Here is a 23267-nt window from a genome sequence, read left to right on the forward strand (position 1 = left end):
CCTTTATGGTCAGAATGACGCTATTCTCTTAAAACTGCTAATGGGAAACAAACAGGAAAAGCCCCTACAAAGAGCAAATTCTTTACCAGAGTCAACATCAGTTTATTTTACTAAGCAATAACGTAAATCTAAAGTACAGGTTTGAGATGAGCCACCCACGTAAGGAACTTTAAAGAAGGAAAAGAATGAAGTTACGGATGGAAACCCACCTGGACGACATCCAAAACCATGCCCGCAGAAACTGTTCCAAAACCAGCCAGCAGAAACGGCACAAGGATCTGCAGCGCCATCACGCCGCTGGACTCCTTCGGGGCCTTTCGGCTGGCCTCCACAATGACGTCCTCGTCCCCGTCGCTCGACCCGTCCTCAGCCTGCAACATGGCACAAGTCTCTGAGGTCTCCTCTCCGTCGCAGTAGTTGTAGTTGGCGTAGTCGTCGTACGTCTGGCCGCCGCCCGACGGCGGGTGCCCACTGTGGCCGTGGAAGTTCTGCTCCGAGAAGCCGTGATACTCCACGTGTTGCTCGGACCTCGCGCTGAAAGTCGGCGCTGCGGTAGACAGGCCATCCTGCCAGAGGCCGTTTGCTTTCTTGTGCCTGTCGTCCTGGTTTTTCTGGTAAGTTACCGGAACCATTCTCAACAGAAAGTTTAAAAACTTATCGGACTGCACGGGGTGTGAGCTTAAAGTCCAGCGCACAAAGCCTCCTCCGCTGCTCCGACCACCGCTGGTCTGATTAGCAACAGACCTGCCTTTGCTATTAGTCATATTGTCATCGCAGGAGACCCTGCACCCCTCAGATCGCAGGCTTCATGAGCCGCCGCCACCGCCGGTGAGTCGGAGTCACGCGAACGCAGGTTTCAGTTCAGATGCTGCATTCATTCGGTGGAAAATAACGCTTCCACTAATAAAGGATGTTTAGAAGGTCCCCACGGGGATTGCATCTGGAAAAGAAAACATAATTTTAAAAATCAGATACACCATCTCGATGCTTCGGAGTGTCACGGTCGAAGACACACAACACTGTGTTCTTGAACCAACCCTCAGGGCCTGACCCCGCGCCTCCCGGGCGTCACACGTAAACCGCGTGTGTCTCGCAGGTGTGCCACGCGGCTCTGGGCGCAGAGATACGGTGCAGAGCGTGTTTGGTGCTCGGTCTGGGTCACGTTCCTCTTATCTTTGCATCCTTTATGTAATTAACACCTATGTAAAGCCTCCGACTGTCCCAGAAGTTCAACACTGAACAAATTTCCTCAAGGAATAGCCTCCATTTCTATGGAGAGGTCTCAGAATCACACTGCTACAGCCTTTTTCATAAGTCAGTACACAATAAAGGGTACAGGGCATGATGTCATAGTTTAAGCACATTAAATAATAAACCATGTCATGCTATTTATACCTTAATATACAGTTTGTTACTCAGTTATGAAGAGACAATAATAATGTCTACCATAAAAACGCTTGTTAAATATTTTAACCATTTTACATACAGTGCATTTATTTCCCATAAATTAGACTGGAGTCATATTTGTAGCCCTGACATACGAAAAATTCATTATAATTCATTTAGGACTATAATCCCTCTGTTATCTAGGAAAAGGAATTATAAATATTCGTTTAATTCTGTACTTTGTAAACCAGCCAAAAGAAAACTTATAATGCCCTTATTACTGAATACGCATCTCAAAAAGTCTGCTCGGACCCACAATTCCAGAGTAGGCCCCTGGCCAATGACCAGATTCTCTCTGAAGACTTTGGACTAAGAGACACAGACACATGCACACTGTAGTTCCAGAGTGATGGGCACTGACGCTGCAAGGTCATGCCCCGCCTGCCCAGGGAGACGGCCTATTTGAACAGCTGCTGCCGCAGCTGCAAATGCTTTCAAAGCCATCTATCACGAGGGAGCTGCAGGCCTCAGGTGTTTCCCAGGAACCTGGCAATGAGTTGATAAGGGACACTTACCCCACCGCCTGCTGCCCACCCACCAAGCTAGGCGAAGAACTGTTGCTGCCAGAGAGCTGCTTCTAGTGCAAATCATTACACTCTGCGGTATTTGTGTGCAGTGCCTGAGAATGTCCATCTCTTCTCCCTAAATCGGAAACTCGGTATCAGGAATGGCAGACAGAAAAAGAAAAGGGGCTACGTGGGGGACAAGTGGGTGCTAAGGTGTGGCTCATCTATGTCACCACTCACTCATTTTCCTCCTTTCCCTCTTGCAATTATGGAGGGGTCTGGACCTTAAAATACAGATTCCAGGACCCAATTCCTACTGACTCAGAATATCTATGTCTGGGGCCTACAAATACCTTCTTTTAGTCGGTGGAGACTTCCTATGGACCTACACTGAGTCGAATGAGTAGAGTAAGTACCAGATGCCAACTGTGGCCACCTGCAGAGTCAGCCAGTGATCAAAGGAAATCAGGTGAATTGAAACAACACCCAGAGGGAAGCGGAGCCGAAGCTAAGCAGTCCCGGAAGAGAGATAAATAAGGCTAGCAGAGCTGTCTGAGCACTGTCCATGCAGCTGGAGGCTCAGCTGTAAGTCTGGAACTTAGGAGATTCCCAGCAGCCCAAAATGAATCATATGGAGTTTCTTTTCCTTCCACCCACACACCTCTTTTTAAATAGTGAGCACTTCACTGCCTCAAAGATATCTTGACTCCAACAAAATATAAAACACACCTCCAAGAGACTGAGCTCTCAGATCATTCTACTCCACCCAAGGGCAAGTAATGGAGATAAAGGCATTTTCTTCTTCTTGAAGCAAAATTACCAGGTAGAGCAAAATGGAAATGCAGAGAGATGGAGACAAACCAGAAGGAAGGATGACAGTGCCTGTATCACCACTCGGTCACCCTAAAATCCAGAAAGCTGGAACTGCGTTCTCGGGGCGCTTGACCAACAGAAAAATGGAAGGTAGGGAAAGAAAGTCAAAGGGGAATTTCCGAGACGAGTCATCTCTCTGAGATGATATGCAGGACGTGGCTGAGCACAGCGTCTACGCTGAGCTGGCCAGTGGGATCCAGAAGCAGAGGCTCATCCAGGTCTTACTTTTGCTCCTGGTGTTCTGACTTCAGTACAAGCTATTCAGAAGGCTGGGTGAAGGGACAGATACTCAGCCAGCGCCACTGTGCACAGAGACCACACAGAGCCTCTCTGTAAATTTACAGAGCGCCTCCTGGAAAAAGGAAGATCGCGAGTGGAGCCATGGGCTGCATTTCAGCCCCACTGCATCCCCTCTGCCAAGCACCCTCACGCACTGCAGAACATGCGTGATCTTACACAGCAAACTGGGCCGTTGGGTGAAATATTAAACTATGCTTAAAGAACATAAAGCACAAATGGTGGGTATGTATTTTTGTTGTTTGCTCAGCCTCTTCCCCCATTTTTTCAGCTAATGGTATCTCCACTTCCCTGTGGTGTGAAACCATCCTTCCCCTAAGCCATACGAGGTGCTGGTAGGTCCTTCAGCCACAGCTCCCTGCCCTGCAGACCACATAATTAATGACAGGTGGCTTCAGTGGGATCTGAGTCCTCCCCTGGAATTCACATATTTGTTGGCTTACTATTTCCTGAGTGCCTGCTAGGTTACACAATCAACAAAGCAGGCACCATTCCTGCTTCTTCAGGGGGGAAAAAAAACAATCAGGTGACCAAAGGAATGAGATAACTTGTGAGAAAGGCTGTGAAGGAAAGAGAGTTAGCAAAGAATGAATCACTCACAGGGCTAAGAGTGGAAGGCCTCTGGGAGAGCTTTCTCACTTCCCCTCTTTGGAATAGCCTAATTCCAAAGCACTCCCTGAAGAGGCTCCCTCTGCCACTACCTCCATCACCAGCACTTGGTGGAAGCCCATCTTCATTCGAAGAAGATGCACAGAAGGAGAGCCAGGGCCAGGCCATGATGACAGGGGCCGGACAATATCATTAGAACTTCTAGTTCACTTATTAAAAGGCCACTCCACCCTGGAGCTCCCCAATTCCATGGGCCAATAAAACTCCTTCATTGATTAAGCCCGTCTGAGTGGTGTTTCTGTCCTAACAGTATATTTTTTTAAGCAATGCACTTTGGTAGTAGAAATTTCCTTCTATGGGTGTGTACCATGAACCACTTAAAACTCACACCGTGATATACATCCATTATGTCTCAATATACTAGAAAAAAATTAAATGTATACCCACATAATCTAAAAAGATCTCTAAAAATCTTTCTCTAAAAATTAAGTTTACATTTTAAACACCAAAAAAAAAAGTAGAAAGGACAAAAATCTCAGACTGAAGGCAGCCTTCCCATTGAACACATTTAAAGGTATGAGGAGCTCCACGTCCCTAGGAAAGCTCTGTCCCGTGCCAGCACTGGCCACAGAGTTGTGTCAGGGAACCGCTGACTTAATTGAAAACAGTACCACAGTGCTGGATTCAATTTAGTCACGAACCCGAAAAACATTGCTACGCGAGCTCCTTATTGGTAAAGGTTAAGAAAAAGAAGCGGGAGGCCTGTGTGGCGAGGTACCGCAGCGATGTCTCGGAGAACACCCGCCCCCTGCTGGAGGCGCGTCCTGCTCCGTGGCAAAGGCTGAACGACAGCACGGGAAGCGTCCCACAGAGCGGTGAGTGAGCAGGGCCCGGTCTCAAAGGGCAGCGACTAATCCGGCCTCACCCGGGAGTGGGATACTTTGTTATCTTCCCATAACAATAAAAAGGTTTTTATGTAATCTATTACCAGTAATGATCCCATTTAGTGAAAAAAATCTCCAAACTTGTTGATCAGGTGGATGTTCTACATTTGCATGAGTAAAGTCCTATCACGGTCCTCTGACACCTAGGTACGCATGTAGGGGACCGGTTTGTCTTGGCCTGGTAAATGTGCCTCAGCTCTGTATGGAAAACCGACAGACTCGAAGTGGTGGGCAGGAGCCAGACCTTCAAACCGAGTTTTCCCGTGGGACTCAGACCTAGAAAATGCATATGGACTGTTGTGGCTCGCTCTTGCTAAAACTCCATCACCCTGGTCTAAAACAACAAATGTGTAGTGTCTATCTTCAAGGTAATTTCCAAAGCTTGTGTGAATTTGCCCAAGGACAGAGCTAATCAGCTCGTTGCCATCCCCCTCTGCATGTTATTTTCCTTTCCTTGATTGGACCTAAAATGTAGACAATAATATTCTATGTAATAGATAATAAATCTTTCTCTGATGTAAGACCCGAGAAAAACAATAAAAGCCTGTCTAGCAAAGGGTCGAGGCGCTCCCCTGTTAAGAGAGTAGCTGTGCCGTCCCCTTTTTCTCCACAGGATTGCTGTGGCCTGCGCATGCATTCTCGTTGTCATCAGTCACAACAGGCGGACTCTGCTGGCCAGATTCCGTACACACACACACACACTATACCCTAGAAGTCTGACCACGGTCACTATGCAGTCTTACTCTTGCCATGCTGCAGGTGTGCATCCTGCTCCTTTAATTTTTTTGAACGTCTTCTGTGTTATTGTTACTGAAATGTAGACGGTCCCCACACAGGGTGTATTATGTGCTCAGTAAAATTAGCTTGCAGAGAGATCACACCAAACAAAACTAGGCCAGAACTGGTATTATATAAATTATTTCCTTGTTTTGTAAAAAAGAAAATTGGTACATCCTTTTAACCAATACCCAGTAAGTACCTAACTGTTTCGTTGTATAATAAAGAAGGATAATCTCTACTTCATTTGCTTTTTGTGGCCCCCAAATAGCAGGCTGACATTATGGCTGCTCACTTGCCTTCAACTAGTTCATCTGAAAGGTCCGAACCTGTGTAAACGTAAATCCTCATTAATTTCGCTCAGTGATTCAACTCCTTCCATTCCAGCGAAAACTATTTTCAAAAGATTTTTAGATATCAGTTTCATCCTCTGAACTCCTCAGCTTTTCCACTTTTGATCCAAAGTTCCCTTTTCGCGAAGAATTTACCACCAAATTGCTGCCCAGGACATACATACGCCAGGCAGCTATTCAGCAGCCATCCCTTCGGGTTCCTCGTGTTTGCTGTGACACCACCCTCCGCCGTCCTGCCCGGACCTCACTGCCAAACCCTTTACCTTTGAGAAGTCAGCAGAGCCCACGAGGACAGCCTGGCCCCACTGCTGAAGCACAGCAAAGGCCTCCCTTCTCCGCCTGAGCTGGCCCTACCGCTATCACTGAAAGCGTTTCTCACAGTTAGTCTTTTGATTTCATCGTTCTCATCCACCGAGCTCCCTGCATTGCTTATTTTGGGTTCCTAATTATTTCACACCGACCCAAAGCCTTCTGCTAGTTTACCTGAACAAGGTAAATTATTTCCTCAGTTACAAATCTCTTTGCTTCAGGCCCCCTCCTTCTACACGTTATACCCCATGGTTCCCAACACCCAAGAACTTTCGCCTCATCCAAAAGGTCACGATAGAAGTATTCTACCTCAGAGAAATCTACCCAAATTCATGTAGGGTTACGGGTACAGAGAGGACAGAAAAGTCAGGCTAAAGTGCTCAAAATATAGTTGGCAATTTTCCTATGACCTACAGTTTAAAAAAAGAAAACTTTTTTTTAAAAGAAAGGTATCCATTTGGTCTCCCACTGCCAATTCCCACATAGCACAGTTGACGTTCTGTTTTCTGTGATATTTAATGTATCACTTGACCCACAACAGTTAAAAATCAACAGGGCGACATAAAAGAAGTCTCCTGAATTCTAAACGCACTGTTGCTGCTGGGCAGGGGTGTAACTCGTAATATCGTCCACGATGTATGACCAAAAGCAAAAAAGACTGGCTTTCTCCTGCCCATCTCCTCTAGCTCTCCGAGGAAAAGGAACTCTCCTGGGGTAGCAGTGCTAAAGAACGAAGGTGAGCCCCTCAATAACTGTCCCACAAACTTTGTGAGGTCTTGGTCTCAAATGGCTCCAAACATGGCTGAGCTATAGTCATCTACGTGCCTTGGCCTATAATTTTTGCCATTGTTCAGCTCATCGAAAAGTGCTTGGAAAAGTGCTAAGAAATGCCACCTCGCAAACTCTGTCCTCCCTAAATCAAAGGCCACCTCTGAAGTGGAATGAAAGCACCTCCCTTCCCCGCACCCCCCGAGTCTCTCTTTTGGCTGAAATACACAGTTAAAACAAACAAACAAACCACCTCGACTTCTTTGGCTTAAACTGGAAACTGATTACACTGACTTCAAGCACTCACATACACATTCAGCTAATAGGTAGTGATGTAAAACTTTCCGGTCAAGTTAAGAAAAACGGTAGAAAAGTGAAAGGGCAATGAATTGCCATTCCAGTCATTTGTGGTTGCTGTAAAACTGGTGGTCTGGATGTTTTCTACCAAACACAAGAGCCTGAGAAGTTATGGACATGATTCAGCTTCTGACACCCAAAAGCTAACAGATTCCATAAAACAATCACTCATTTCTAAGACCGCCCACTGACACAAAAGACTAATGTCATAAAATGTAGCAATCCTGAAGTTTCTGTGTGGCTAAAAGACAGCTAAATATTTGCTCAAAAATTGTCTAGGCCCAGAGATATCATCACTGGGTTTAATAAACTTTCAGTATAATAAATAGTCAAAACAGCTCAAATAATTCTTCAAAAGAAACCCGACGCAAGCATGCTCTCCCTCCTGGGGGCATGCCCATCCCTTTCCTTCCCCCCCTTCTTCCCCACAGGCGCGCGTCTCCTAAACTCTAAGGGACTCCACGAGACTCGCCACTAGGGGAGCAATGGGCAGCGACAGCCCGTCCCAGCCTAACCCCTGAACCAGTTCCCCAGGCCGTCTTTTATCTGAATTCCCAGTGAGCTGCCAGCAGCCTGCCCTTGGCTCACTTCTTTCTGATAACATTTCTAGAGAGTCAAAGCAGCCCCGCCTAGGTCTCTCCTGTTGCTTCTTCTATTCTAGGCCCTTTCTTGTTTCACTGTCCCAGCTTTAATAAACATTCGCACAATGCAAATTAAAAAAGAAAAAAGAAACCAGACCCAGGATAACTGATTTTGTTTTCAGAATCACAACCCTCAATTCCACTAAAAAAAAAAGTTTGGGGGGAATATTTTAAAGAATGCTTTGTTTGGAAGAAAGCTATGACAATAACAAGCCAATGAATCAACTAAATGACAACCGACAGTTCAACCTTTTCTATTTGCTGAGAAAATGTTGACAGAGTAAACAAGGCGTGTGTCCCAGAACTAACTGTGTTGCATAAACAAAGTGCTATTCCGACCAGTGCCATTGGTTGGGTTGTATCTAGCCCCTATCAAATCAGTCAACTGAAACATGTAAAAAATTCATTTAACTGGGTGTTCCCACTAAATTGATAGCAATACAAAATTTTGTTTTTTGTGTTTGTTTTGTTTTCTTTTTATAATACAGGAAGCAAACAATTGCCAGAAAAATCAGATACTGCTACTGCTTGAAATAACTTCATGAATTGGTTGGACAGCAGGCAAGTTGAATCAGAGAACTCTGTTTTGAAGTTGAAAAACTGTTTTTAAACAACAAAAAGGTAGATTTCCTCTACTCTGTATTAAACATTGCTTACCTGTATCTTACTTAAAAAGCCACCCAATAGTTAGTAACTTGCTCCTGCAATTGACATGTAACTGTCAATCATTAATTTCCTGCAAACTACCACTGAGAACACATCACTTCCTCATGAATCTTTATTTAGAAATTACAATTACAGAAAGCCGTGCTACTGAAAACTGGTATTTCTGCTTTTCTTTAATAAAGATTGAGCCATGCTTCTTTTTAAAACTTTAGCGGCAAAGAAATTTACAGCTACACCTGAAACTCAAATCTATGATCAATTTATTCATCTTAACATCACACTCATAGTTTTATTTTCTTCTGTATTGGTTTTCTAATTCTCTTTTTGAAACCAATATTTCTTGTAGACATTGTTTTATAAACTGACATAGCACATTTGTGTAAAAGATAGTTCATTTTCTCACTGTTTTTCTCTGGTACTTATAAATCTGAAATACTTAAATTGAGAAGCCAGATAAGTAGAGTTCATCAACATTTCAAGTGATCAAAAATTAGTATTCAGAAATTACACAAAAGTACACTTTCACATCTTCACCTTTAACACATCCTTACACTCCTCGAAAGAATTCAATTTTAAAAATGCAAATCCACTTCTAGGACCTACTTGAAATACGCACTTGACTCTTTGTATAATTAAGCTGAAGATAAAAGGTATTTTAAGAATTTTAAGGAACAGAAAGAATGTCAATGCATCAGAGTTTTAAAAGTCTTCTTGAGAGAGGGGAAAAGGAAGAAAAGAAGCTGATGCATCAACATTTAAAAGAAAAAACAAAACTTTCTAAGCCAAGTGAGAAAGAAATAATCTGCCACCTGTAAGGCTCTCATTTTTCATTTCCATTTTAAGATTAAGAGCGTCTCATCATTTTCAGCTATCCCATTTCACTCACTCACTCAGAGCACTCCTGTTTCTCCTCGGCCCTCTCCTCTCCCCCAATGTGGAGCTGAGGCAGCAGCTCTCCCCCAACCTGGAGCTGAGGCGGCAGCCCGCACTAGATGCCGGCACCTGCCTCCAGGGGATGAAGCAGGGCAGCTGTTACCCTGGGGTCTTCCTCGGCGTTGGCCTCACACATTCCCCCGCTGGGACAGCTTCACCCAGGCAGATGAAGCCAGATCTCCAACCTTCCCCAAAAGGCACTTTCCCTCGAGAGGGCTCCCTGATACACAGGCCTGTGCAGTCTGTTCCGGTCCACGAACCGGCGACAAGACACTGCACGCAGATTAGAGAAACTACAGGTACACCGTGTTAATATTACCCAATTACCCTGGCATCAAACTGAAACAATGACCTAACTCTCCACCTTTACTCCCTGCAATCAAGTCTCTCTTCTACCCTTTGCTCTGGCGGTATGCTTTTTTTATTCAAAAGCCCGTTTCTTTGTTTTTTGTTTTTTTTAAAGGAGCATTTTCTGAAGGGCTCTAAGTCCAGCTTGAAGTTCAAGCTAAACCTACTCTCAAAGCCACCCCAAAACCTACTCAGCTGTCACGTAATGGTCTTTGCTCGTGAAGGTGTCCTGACTGCCCTTCTCCCACACCTTGTTTGAAACTGCTTCTGATGTCCACTGACTGGCACAGCGTCTCTCTTACTGTTTTTCTTTTCTTTTCTTTTTCACAGGCGCAATGTGTATTCAATGCAAAAACTAAAAAACAACTGAGGATAAACAAAATTATTCTGGAAACCCACCATCCAGAGATAATCACCGATCACATATTTGTGTATATGCTGGCATTACTATTTTTATACACACACTCACATATGTTTAAAACAAAAACAGGCTCACATGGTACACTGTCTTGCATCCTGCTTTTTGCATTTCAAAAAAATACCAAATTTTTTTCCTTATCAATGCCATACGAAAAAGTTATTTTTAATGGCTACTTACAATTTACTACTTCGAAAACCCCCAGGAGCCCCCGAAGTCCTTCCTTTTTTCCTACTTTTCTGTCCCCACACACTCCACTGTGAGCACACCACAACACAACAGGCAACAGCAACCCTTCCTCAATCAGCATCACTAAACCCTTTCAGACAACTACGCCCTGCTGCCCTTGTCTGTCAGAGCCCTGATTCCGTGTGTGTCCTGCGCATCTGTGAGCTGATGCTGAAGCAGTAACTGGCCCCGCCCCACAGGCTCTGGGGCGGGGCCACGCTGCCACCTCAGCAACCTCGTGTCCGTCCCCCCCCACACACACACACACTCCACCACACAGAATCCAAAACGATAACAACTCCAAACAAAGTCTGAGTCACACACGGTGTTTTCCCCCAAACGATGACTTCACTGTGTCTTTAAGAATCACAGAACATTAATTTATTTAAACGTGTTTCTCTCTTTCGGTGCTCCCTTCCTTCCGATCACTCAAATACATGCTTCTATTGCCTGGTGACTGTGTCTCCCGAGACTGAGCCAGGACTAGGTTTCGTTCTACCGAGTAGCCTGAGTGTAAACCCAGACTGTAAAGCCTACGCACAGTCAAAATCCCACGCCTGAGTGCGAAGGCAGAGTCCGGTGAGCACCTTTTCAAAAAGAGCATATTAATCACCTGCTCAAAGCTGTGCTGTTCACAAGGCATCACTGGCGAGTGCTTTCTGCTCTGTGTGAGCCGATACTGGCTATGCTTCCGTCTGATGAGCAAATAACATGAGTTGCACATGAGTGATTTTATGGAGGAATTTCAAGGAATTTCAAGATCCAGCAAATCTTCACATGTCAATTAAGAGAGACGATTTGATTCCAAAAAAGTTAAATGTCAAGAAGTGTCAGCACGCTAACTATTGATAGTGGGTAAGAGCCTGGGCTCCCAAGTCAAACTGCTTTGGCTTCAGTTCTAATTTTCACCAGCCGTGGGATCTATGCCTCTGTATCTCAGTTTCCTCATGAAAAGATACCTCCTTCATGGAGCTATTGTGAGGATTAAATGACATAACACATGTAAAGTGCTCAGGACAGTGGACTGCACCTTCAGTAAATGGTAGCTAATTATCATTATCATTATTTTTCATTATCATACATTTTTTCATGAAAGATTCGAAACCTAACTTCCTATTTCTTCCTCCCTTATAAGGAATATACTATATCACAGAATCACAAAAATATTATATGTTGTGCCCTGACCAGGTGGCTCAGCTGGTTGGAGCGTCATCCCATACACCAGAAGGTTGCAGGTTCAATCCCCTGTCAGGCCACATACCTAGGTTGTGGGTTTGATTCCTGGTTGGGGCATGAATGGAAAACAACCAATCAATGTCCGTCTCTCACATTCACATCTCTCTCTCTGTCCCTCTCTCAAATCAGTAAGCATATGGTCCGGGTGAGGATGTTTTATAATTTAAAAAAAATACTATACATGGCTGTACGGAACCCATCCATGGCTTATACTTTTCAGATCAACTGTTTTGTTCCAGTTTTCTCTAAAAATCAGTTGAGTGCTCACCTCGGCGGCGTGAAAACTAAAGTTGGGCTGATACAGAGATTAGCCTGGTCCCCGAGCAAGGGCGACACACGGATGCGGGAAGCACTCCGTATTTTTGTCTCTCTGAAAATCAGCCAATGCACTCTTTACTGATCTTTGGTTGATTACAATGTTTCTTCGTAATGAGAAAGCACCTTTGACATTGGAAAAAATTAATTGAAATTTAATATTTACATTTGATACAACTTACCCATCCCACTCATAATTAAACTGCCTACATGCAGTAAAGTGTACACACACAATGAATGGAGCCTGTATATGCTGAACAACACAGGTCTTGAGGAAACCACAGAGTTTTAAAAAAGAAAATGAAAGCTGGAATAGGAAGTAGCTCTGATACTATTGTTAAAGTTGAATACCCTATCTGATGCATCTTTTCATTTTAACAAGATCTGTAAATAACATCGTTACAATCAGCAAATAAAACAGACTACCTTCGACCATACTGTAAGGTTTGTCGTGAACTGAAGAACTAAGCCCCCCCCAGCCAGACAGGTATGTATTAGAAAGGTGGAGTTCATCCTGAATTTGCCTACGGTTATTTTGGAACCCTATAATCTAGAAATGCTAGAGTTCAAGAGTTTTCTTTTTTCTACTTCAAGAGTACTAGGAAGGTACTATTAAAATGCTTTATTAATTCTTTGTTATCTAAAAGATAGAAGAAAGTGGCAGATACAATGAAGAAAAGAGTTGGCCAGCCTTTGGACCCTGGGGCCACCTACTAATTCGGCTTTCTTGATCATAGGAGTAACAATCTGCTTTAGTCTCAGAGAGTGCTCCGCGTGATCATGAAAGACTCTTATTTCCCCACTATCTGTTCCTTTGGCTCTATTCCTTTCTATATTGTTTATACTTACCTTACCAGGAATATGAATAGCTTCTCCAAATAGCCACTCTTAGCCAAAAAAAAAAAAAGCAAACAACCAAACACTACTTCTTCAAAGAACTAGAGTTCCATGAATCCATAAATCCTCCAAAATATATAAAAACTTAAACCCAAAGGAAAGGAGAACCACCACCCATTCTACGGAACATTGATGCCACTTCAAGCAAAAAGAATAGACTCCATTTATATGTACTTGTCTCATATTATCTTTTTGTAAAACCCCAGGAGATAGATGTCACAGTCTAGAAAACTGAGGCTCCGAGTGGTGCGGTATTATGCCCAAGCCATAAAGTTAGTAAGGCAAAGACAAAGGATCTGAATTCACGACTTTCTGACCAAACAACTAATGAGGCAAGTCTTTGTGTTGTGACAACTGTACGCCAGTGGCAGTGACCATGGAGGCCAAGGAACACAGAACCAAGGTCCTTTGGTACTCCCTCCCAACTCTGCTCATGCCCAATGCCGGAATCCAGTAAATTGGACTCAAGATATTTATTTTTTTTGACACAGTTGATTGCTCAAGAATGAAAATAACTCCTTTATGGGTCTCATCCCTGATTGACAGGTAAACCCTCTGCATTATCTTCTATTGATTAATAAATGAGCAAATACTGCCAAAAGACCCAGAAATGTAACAATATCATACCTGACCTTGTTATACTAGTAAATTCCATAGAAGTGTAGGAGGAAGAGACCACTTGTACCACCAGTACTCACACCCCAAACGCTCTTGACTTTATAATACCTTACTGCAGTTACACATAAAGGTCACCCTCTACTAGTCTATGAACTTTTGATACAAAAATATGCCTATTCCCCACTTAATATTATTCAAAGTGTAGGCGATCACTAAATACATGTTAAAAGCAATGAACAAACCAATGATGAGTTCAACCTTAAAGAGCAAGTCGGATTTGGAGAGACGGGGAATAAAAAAGGGGGAAGAGTATTCTAATAACGTGTATGGTGACCAGGCAGGAAACTGCTGGGACAATGAAGACAGCTGTGCGCTAATTCTTGCGACCAAGCACCCAAACCGGGGAAGATCTGGAATTCCTGAGTAGGGGACTCGGGGATTCATTTTCTAAATTAGGCCAATTGTTCTTAAACATTTCTCTTCAATGCAGAGAAACTGTTCGTTTACATTGACTCTTCCGTGAAGCCCGATATGTAAAACAGGTGAAAGCAGTAGAGGATGAAGCACCCTGTTTCCACCCACTCAGCTCCCGCCTTACCCGACTTGACAAGACCCAGAAACTCTTCATTGGGGCAGAGCTTGAAGATCACCGAGTTAGGAGCAAAGTCCGGCCCTGGCTGGTGTGGCTCAGTGGACTGAATGCTGGCCTGCAAACCAAAAAGTCACTGGTTCGATTCCCGGTCAGGGTACGTGTCTGGGCTGTGCACCAGGTCCCTACTAGGGGGTGCGTGAGAGGCAACCACACACTGATGTTTCTCTTCCTCTCTTCCTCCCTCCCTTCCCCTCTCCCTAAATGCTAATAGATAAAATCTTTTAAGAAAAGAAAAAAAGTCTGGAAAGACAGACACCAAAGTGTTGAGAGCACTGGCCTCTGGAGATTTTTCAAGAAAAACCTGAAATACAATTTTCACTTTTTAAGTCCTGCGCATTTTTATATTAGTTGAGCTTTTGTTTATCCTGAGCACTTTTTATTTTTTAATTTAAAAAGAAATAAGAAAACATTGCTCTAAAAAAGCATTATAATGGTTAAATTTCTTCAAGTGGATTGCCAGCCACATTTTATTGAACCACTTCCCTCTAGCAGGACATTTTCTTGACTACATTACATGGCAATGAAAATGAAAATCTTCAAGCATAATATTTTCCCATATCTGAAATTATTTCCTTAGGGTGAATTTATAAAAGTCAGCTTCAGTTTCAGTTCTAGGAGGCACAGCTTAAAATAGGACTCTGTAGAACATAAAAATACAAAATTTAATGAGTTTTAAAAGCCATCCTCTATTAGCAAATTTTGATTCCAGCATTTGTGTTTAAGATACATAAAACCTAATTTACAAAACTAATTAGCAAAGTTCCACATCTCAAAAACGCATTAAAGAGAAATTTGATTCAGAAATTGAAATCGCCCTACCTTCCATGAATTTTTCATAACTTCTCTTGCCACTTACCAAAACCACACCCTAGAAAAATTCCTCCTTCCCAGTTGGGTTTCACAATCTAATTCTGTGAAGTCACAGTACTGTGACAGTATAATCATTCTCTGGCAACAAGCTGACATCATTAAATTCTTATTTGTAAGGTCTCTGGGGTGTACAGATGTTCTATTTTTACTTCTTTTAAGATCCAAATCTAGTTTCCGGTGCCTTTCCATTATCTCATATAAATGATACACTTTAATCTAATTTATTCCTTTTGTCCCCAGCCATCTTTCTAAAACCAATTTTTGGTGTTGGCTCAGAGAATACCTTTCTATTCAAACAAAATATAAATGACAGCTGGGTTGCTGCCTCCCGTGACCAATCTCTGAGTGCCCTGTACTCGTATGGAGGAGGCACTCCAAAATCAAAAAGTTTGATGTTTGCCCTGGCTGATGTGGGTGACTCAGTGGGTTGATGCCAGTCTGTGAACCAAAGGGTGTCCAGTTCGATTCCTAGTCAGGGAACATTCCTGGGTTGCGGGCTGGGTCCCCAGTAGGGGGCGCACAAGAGGCAACCACACATTGATGTTTCTCTCCCTCTCTCCTCCCCTTCCCTTCTTTCTAAAAATAAACAAAATCTTTTTTGAAAAGTGTGATGTTCCTTTTCTTATCTTTACTACTGTCTTAACATAAGTGTGCTTTTGTTAAATTTTTAAATAACTGAATTTGGTTCTATCACATGATTTCAACGAAAAGGGAAAAATTCGTAATCAAACCTTTTTCTTTTTTCAAAAGCAACACAAGGTCATGACACTGCTATGCAACAGTTCTCCTATTAAGGGTATTTATACTCCATCAACAAAGACTTGCTTAGTCTGCACTGGGTGCCAACCACTTTGCTAAATACCAGCGACTTGGCATGAACAACATAAAGGAAAGGTCTGCTCTCATAGATCTTTCCGTTCAAAGACACTTAGGCAAACAAGGAATCTTCATGCAATGGAAAGGCTCAGTACAAAAGAGTGGAATGACTCTTTATAAAAAGAGATTGGAACCAATTTTGGAATCCCTGTAACACTGGACCAAGAAATCTGAGGTTGATATTAAAAAAACTAGGCATTCAAAGGAATATGTAGAAAATACAAATCTAATCAGGCCCTGATTAAAACTTTTCAATGCCTTGTCAACTCCTCTAAGATAAATCCAAACCTTTAATAAGGTTAATGAAATCCTACACAATCACATAATCACCCCCACCTACCCTGCCGTCACACCGGACGGACTTTGGTTTCCTCTGCTGTAGGGATTTCTAACTATATAGCGCACTGTCTAGCAAGCATTTGTGTGTGACCCACTCAACTAATCTCACAGTCTGCTGGTAGGTGCCTGGTGCCTGCAGCTGGAAAAATGCTACTTAATCTCACCTATAGGTGGAAACTAAAAAAAAAAAAAAAAAGTAAAGAAAAATGCTACTTTAGTTTACAACACTCTCACATTTCTTGGCCTTTCCACATGTTCTTTTTTGCCTGAAACACTCTGGCTCAGCCTCACTCTTCCCTCTTACCTGGCTACCTCATATTCTATTTTACGATCTTAGTGCTCTGTGGTCCCAAAGTATTCCATGCCTTCTCACTTTCACTATGCTTTCTTGGACCTGGACTTGTCGTCCCAGGCTGCAAACTCCATGAGAACAAGTTTACCCACTGATGAACTCCAAGGGCCTAGCCTAGTGCCTATATTACACATTAGATATAACACATATTGAAGGAGTAAAACAAGAAAATTGATTTGAATAACCTATCTTTAACCACACAATGAAATGATCACCCACTTAAAAACTGTTCAGCTATTTCCAAGGAGAACAAGGTCTCAGTTTTAATTTTATAGGAAGTGATTAAGTTCTTAAGCTAGGCTACAAAACACTACTACCCACAGCACAGCTGATGCTAGATAGCTGGTTCTGTCCCTCTCTGCCAAGACGAGAGCACTGAGGACTGAAGCGACACCTTCTCTTTCTCTTCACCCCAGCAGTCGTTCCTCCACCAGGAAAGTGATTTACCTAGTGGCTAAAATAGGGATAAAGGTCAGTGTTCCAGTAAGCCCCACCCCTGAGCTTTCTCCCTGGCTTCCTCGGATTGGCACGCCTTCAGCAGGAGAAAGTTGTCCTTTCTAGTCCAACTCCCATAAGATAAACTCACTGGGACGGGACTGTCCCTCCCTGCAGGAGGCAAGACCGGCAGTGTGTTAGGTGCTGCCGTTTTGCGTGGGTAAGCAAACTTAGAAGGAACAGAGTACTAAGCTAACTTCTCCAACCCAGCTGAATTAGAAATGCCAGTGAACCTGTATTTTAATGCTTTAATCCTCACCTGGCTTCTTGAATTTGATCTCACTGTGACCGAAATCTAGAGAGAGAGGTGTAATGAGCACACTGAAAAGCTTCAACACGAACAATAGTAATCCCAGTCTCATTCTGGGTCCTACAAGAGTAGGCAGGGAGGGGCAAGGTGGAGGAAATGGCATGGGAAGGGAAAGGGAATGAAGGACAAGAAGGTTTCTTCCACTTTTCCTATTTAGAATTTTTTCTTGGGCAAAAAATGTCTGAATAAGTTGAATTTATCTTATACCCTGCAACCATCCCTTCTAAATTGTTTCTCATTCATGCTTCTCCCTCTCTTTTTAAAGAGTTTATTTATTTGTTTGTTTGTTTATTTATTTATTTATTTACAGGGATGGGGGAGAGAGAAGGAGAGGGAGAAAAACATCAATGTGTGGTTGCCTCCTGTGCACCCCCCTGCAACCCAGGTATGTGCCCTAGACTGGGAATTGAACCTGGGGCCCCTTGGCTCACAGGCCGGCACTCAATCCCCTGAGCCCCACCAGCCAGGGCCATTCCTCTTTTTTCATCTTCCAGACCCCGTATGCTGACCAAAGATCTCCCTTCTCAACACCCACACATTTAGAACTAGAGCAAGTTTTACCCAAACCTCCAACATGTTCCACGATCCCATACTATTTGCCTCTCCTAACCCCCCTCAAGTCCAGACTCCCACTTCCTCAGGGCGGGTGATCGAGGGAAAAGCAATGATTGCATCCACTCACCCTACACAGACGATCTGGCGGACAGTCCTCGCTTTTGAACCCTACTGGACAGATTTTGTATTTTATTTTACAGTTATGGAACTCTAACTATAGTAATTTCAGAGAAATGAGGAGGTGTGCCTAGAAGTCTGCCATAAAGGAGGTAGGTCCACTCCCACCAGCTTTTTCCAGGGCTCACATCCCTGAAGTTATTCCTACTGCCCTCTCCAGAGGGCAGAAAAGGCCAACTGGAGGAAACACTGGTAGCTACAAGATATTTATACAACCCTGGGGTAAGTCAGGAACAATACTAGGTTGGATAGGTTATATTTTTTATGTTAGTTAACATTCCATTAGTTAGAACAAAAAAAATAATACTCGACTTTTATATTGAAATTACTAGCCTCATTCTACTAATGGAGTCACTGAAGCATAAATGGGTTTAATGTTTCCACTGTGTTACACTTTGGTAGTTGAGGTGAAGGGCCTACGAAGTACAAATTGGTCCTTACAGAATAGTCATGGGGAGGTCGAGTACAGCGTAAGGAATACAGTAGCCAAAGAACATACATCCGTGACCCATGGACAACAGTGTGGGGATTGCCTGAGGGAGTGCAAGGGGCAAAGTGAGGGGGGGGGAATGGGGACAACTGTGATAGCATAAACAGTAAAAAACTATTTAAATTTCAAAAAAGAGTTCACTTGAGCACTGAGACAGTGGTGAGCAGCAAGGTCCCCGATCCTCCTTCACGCACGCTTTTAATAAGTTACTTATCCATTATTTCCACTTGGAAATCTTTCATTTTATTNGGTTATATTTTTTATGTTAGTTAACATTCCATTAGTTAGAACAAAAAAAATAATACTCGACTTTTATATTGAAATTACTAGCCTCATTCTACTAATGGAGTCACTGAAGCATAAATGGGTTTAATGTTTCCACTGTGTTACACTTTGGTAGTTGAGGTGAAGGGCCTACGAAGTACAAATTGGTCCTTACAGAATAGTCATGGGGAGGTCGAGTACAGCGTAAGGAATATAGTAGCCAAAGAACATACATCCGTGACCCATGGACAACAGTGTGGGGATTGCCTGAGGGAGTGCAAGGGGCAAAGTGGGGGGGGGGGGGAATGGGGACAACTGTGATAGCATAAACAGTAAAAAACTATTTAAATTTCAAAAAAGAGTTCACTTGAGCACTGAGACAGTGGTGAGGAGCAAGGTCTCCGATCCTCCTTCACGCACGCTTTTAATAAGTTACTTATCCATTATTTCCACTTGGAAATCTTTCATTTTATTTGCTATAACATTTCCGAAATTTGGCAGAACACTTCTGAACAGTCCTATTAGAGCAATAGAAGAATGGGCCTGAATTCCAGGTCATTGCAATGGTCATGCCTTTTCAGGGGGGTTGCAATGAAGGGCCTGAAGCTAATGCTGAACTTGTGTTCACTCAGAAACTGACCGCAGAGTAAGTATAGCATCCATTCAGGTGTAAGTGGCTCTTAACTTCAGTGCCACCAAAAATATTTATTTGGCACCGCATGGAAATGTAATTATAATGAAGACTACACAAACTTAGGAAACTAGGATCTTCCACTTTGTGTGAGAAGCATGTGAAGTTTTAATTAACAGGTGACCGTTAACTTTCTAGTTTGTTTGGCTAGCCACCAAAATAAGTTCTCTGTAATTAAAATGATAACCGGGGCTTTTTTCAAAGCAAGCATAGACTATATGAAAATGCCAAATATGTGTGCTCTCTCTCAACTCTGGTCATGAATGCACCTTTTGTAGCTTTTCTCAAAATAGAAAAAAAAAAAAAAAAAACAGAAAAAAGCAAGAAGATGCCCAGGAATCGACAGGGTATTTATTCCAGAACACTTAAGTGGCAGTTATTTAACTTTCCTCAGCAGAAGCATCACGCTGCTTAATACTGTGTTGATTGTCTTTATCAGTCAGTGCTAGCCTCCAAACAATTTTTTTCTATAAATGAACATTATAACTCAAGAATAAAAAAACTCCAAGTAACTCAATTAAAATAAGGGCAAAAGATCTGAATAGACATTTCTCCAAAGATCACAAATGGACAATCAACACAGGGAATATGCTCAAAATGATTAGTCATCAAGGAAATGAAAACCCATACTACTTCACCCTCAACTAGGACGGCTATAATGAAAACTAGCCAGTAGACAGTAAGTAACAAGTGTCGGTGAGGGGGTGTGGAAACTGGAACCCTCATACACCGATTCATGGAAACGTAACATCATACCGCTATGTGGGAAAAGTTAAATATATATGTATACCCAAGAGAAATGAAAGTACATGCCCACGTGAAAATATCCACAAATACGCACAATGGCCAAAATGTGGAAACATCCTTAAAGTCTATCACCTGGTGACTGGATTAAAAAAAAAGAAGTGATCAGTGGTACACCAATAAAATAAAGTATTATCCAGCCATAAAAAAGACCAAAGTACTAATTCATGACCCAACATGGATGAACCCTGAAAACATCACGCTCTGTCATAGAAGTCCATCCCCCAAAGCCACACGGTATACGATTCCGTTTTTATGGAACTTCCAGAATTGGGAAATGCACGGACTCGGCAAGTTAGCGGTTGCCAAGGGGTGGGGCAAGGAGGGAATTAGGAGTGACGGCTACTGGAAGCGGGGTTTCATTTCGGGGTGATGATAGTGTTCTGGGTAGTGGCGACAACAGCAGAACTTTGCGACTACTCTAGAAGCTACCCGCTCAAAGGATGACTTTTATGGTACGTGAAAAATATCTCAACACTGTTCGGTTACAGAAAGAGATGGCATATATCGGTAACATACATGTAATGTAATATCTAACACATACGGATATGTACCCTCTTTATGTAAACGAACTCTTTGGGTTTGTTTTGTTTTGTTTTTTAACCGAGATATTTTCCACAATATAAAGAATGAAAGAACACGGTGACTCAGAGCAAATGCCAAGCTCTGAAGCAGTGGACTTGGGGTGTGCACGCGCCTGTCTCGAAACCCCTCCATCCGCCGTCACCTCCCACCCATCACTCCGCCACCAGCCGCTGTCTGGCCCACTGTCCGGGCCCGGGACGATCCGCCACGGTAGCCGGGGTCCGCTGCCCTCCCCCCCCGAGGCTGGGCAGGCACAGCCCCGGCGTCGCGCTGCCCGCCGGCCGGGAGGGGACACTGCGGCTCAGGCGGACCCCGCCGCGCGGCCGCTCCCCGCGCCCCCGGCCCTCCCGCGCCCCGGCCCCAGGGTCCCGAGCCGGGGTCCCGCCCCACCCCCCTCCGGCACCCGGGATGCCCCCGAACCCGGCGCCGCGCCCAAAGCCGAGACTTCCCCTCTATTACCACCTGCCACGGAGCGCGGCGACGGCCGGGGTGGAGAGGGGACCCCGCCTCCTAAGACCCGACCGAGGCACCTGGGGCGGGGAACGGATGGGGCATTCACCTAGCGCCCCCGCGGCGGCGGCGTCCGCGGCTGCCCTGGGCCCGCGCCTGCTCCCTGCTCGCGCGCCTCTCCGCGCCCCGTGGCCTCGCGCTGACAGCCCGGAGCCCGCGCCCGCGGCCCGCTCGCTCCCGGCCGGCCGCTCCGCCCCCGCGCGGTGGCCCAGCGCAGGCGCAGGCGCGCCGCCGCCCGGGGCTGGGGCTGGGGCGCGGGCGGGGTGGTGGCCGGAGGTAGGGGCGGAGTGGAGCGGGGGCAGATCCTGGTGATGTGGCCGCAGGGGCGGCGACCTGGAGCGGGAGCAGCCTTCGCCGGCCCGCGAAAGGCGCCGACTGGGGACCGGATGGAAACGAGGCCGGTAGAGCAGGGCTGTGGCTTCTTCGGGGCTGCCCGCTCCATCCCCACCGACCCACGCACAGCCACATCACCGAGTGCTTCTCGGCCCGAACCCCCGAACCCATGACTCATGCTTTCCGTTCTCAGTCCAAGGGTTAGCCGGGTTCTGCTTCTCTTCTCGCAGACTGGGATTAAAACCAAGGTGCGCTTCCCGGCGCTGACACGGGAGAGAAGGGATGGACCACCTGGAAGACAACCAATATTCAGGGCACATCCCGGCATCCTCCCGATGCGGGAGAGGTGTACGAGCGAAGTGCTCGGGCGCCGTGGAGGTGGCCGGGGTGCCAGACCTTTCAACTTGGCACACACTTGTTTTTAAATCTCGGTAAACAATGAGCCAGAGTTTGCAACGTAAATCCCAGAACACATTTACTTTATTTAACAGCTATTTACTGAGCACCTTGGTCTACGACTCAGGTAACGGGCTTCGCCCCCGCGGGATATTCCACCCCGCGGGATATTCCACCGAAAACAAAGGCGCCAGTCCTCGAGTATTCAGTTCTAAGGGAGAGACTGTCATTTTAAAGATTACACACCTAAAGACATTCTTTTCCTCTGGTTAAAGCTTCCACCAACTTATTTTCACACCAGTGATTTAGTAGCTTCTCGGTGACTAAAGGACACCAGCGCACACCGTCACCCAGTTTTCTCTCTTCTGCTTTTCAATCAAACTGCTTTTTGACCTTCAGCTCCAGGGTTTGCAAAAAAGTGCTTCTGTACGTCTCGGCCATCTGCAGTCGTGCGTTTTAAAATGGCCCACGCCATTGTTCCTCACCCCGAAACACAATGGGAGATGAAAGTGTCATTGTAAGGAATATGGAAAAACAGTGTTTTGACTGTATTTCCAGTGGCTGTGTTCTTAATGGTTTTTAATTACATGCCACTCAAAAGTAATTAGCTGTTCTTGAAATTTTGCCAGAAGTGAAGTTCCGATCAGACAAGTAAGTGTCCTTCCACTGGGTCTTGCAGTGTTTCGAGATTTCTGCGCTAAGTACACACAGAAGAGGCCGCCCTGCCCAGGTTTTGGAAACCGTAGCGCCGTTTTTTTTCCTGAGAGAGCCAATGGTTCCCACTGCCCTATATTTCATCAGCTGGCACGTGGTGGGCGACCTTCTGCTTAGGCAGTTCTTTTCCCTCTGTATGCTACAACATAATGTGTATTTTTTTTTTTTAGGTATTTTAAGCTTCGAGTTGTAATTCAAATTTAAATTAGATTTCGACCCTGAAAATAGCTCAAGGTGGAAGCAGATAGAAAGATATCCCCTTCTGAAAAATCGAGTACTACGGGTACAGGCAAGGTTCTTCCTTCATCTTCCTCT

At 44.4% G+C, this 23267-nt stretch overlaps 1 protein-coding gene across 5 annotated transcripts in view; it reads right to left on the bottom strand.

The window, feature by feature from the left end:
* Positions 1 to 21652, bottom strand: part of SLC41A2 (solute carrier family 41 member 2) — an 88678-nt gene extending 67026 nt beyond the window's left edge. The window contains exons 1-2 of one of the 5 annotated variants that reach the window (XM_037068550.1): positions 21559 to 21652; positions 210 to 940 (exon numbers count right to left, since the gene is read on the bottom strand). In XM_037068550.1, the coding sequence (XP_036924445.1) occupies positions 210 to 764 (555 nt within the window). In that variant the 5' untranslated portion in view covers positions 765 to 940; positions 21559 to 21652. Of the gene's footprint in view, positions 1 to 209; positions 941 to 5747; positions 6674 to 9436; positions 9500 to 10077; positions 10099 to 14137; positions 14198 to 21558 lie in introns of those variants that run through there. The other 4 variants (XM_037068549.1, XM_037068552.1, XM_037068548.1 and 1 more) reach the window with 4 other exon arrangements.
* Between the last annotated feature and the right edge of the window lie 1615 nt (positions 21653 to 23267).

The sequence above is a fragment of the Sturnira hondurensis genome, unplaced genomic scaffold, assembly GCF_014824575.4.
Source record: "Sturnira hondurensis isolate 20B ecotype Veracruz unplaced genomic scaffold, ASM1482457v3 Scaffold0017436, whole genome shotgun sequence".
Taxonomy (NCBI): domain Eukaryota; kingdom Metazoa; phylum Chordata; class Mammalia; order Chiroptera; family Phyllostomidae; genus Sturnira; species Sturnira hondurensis.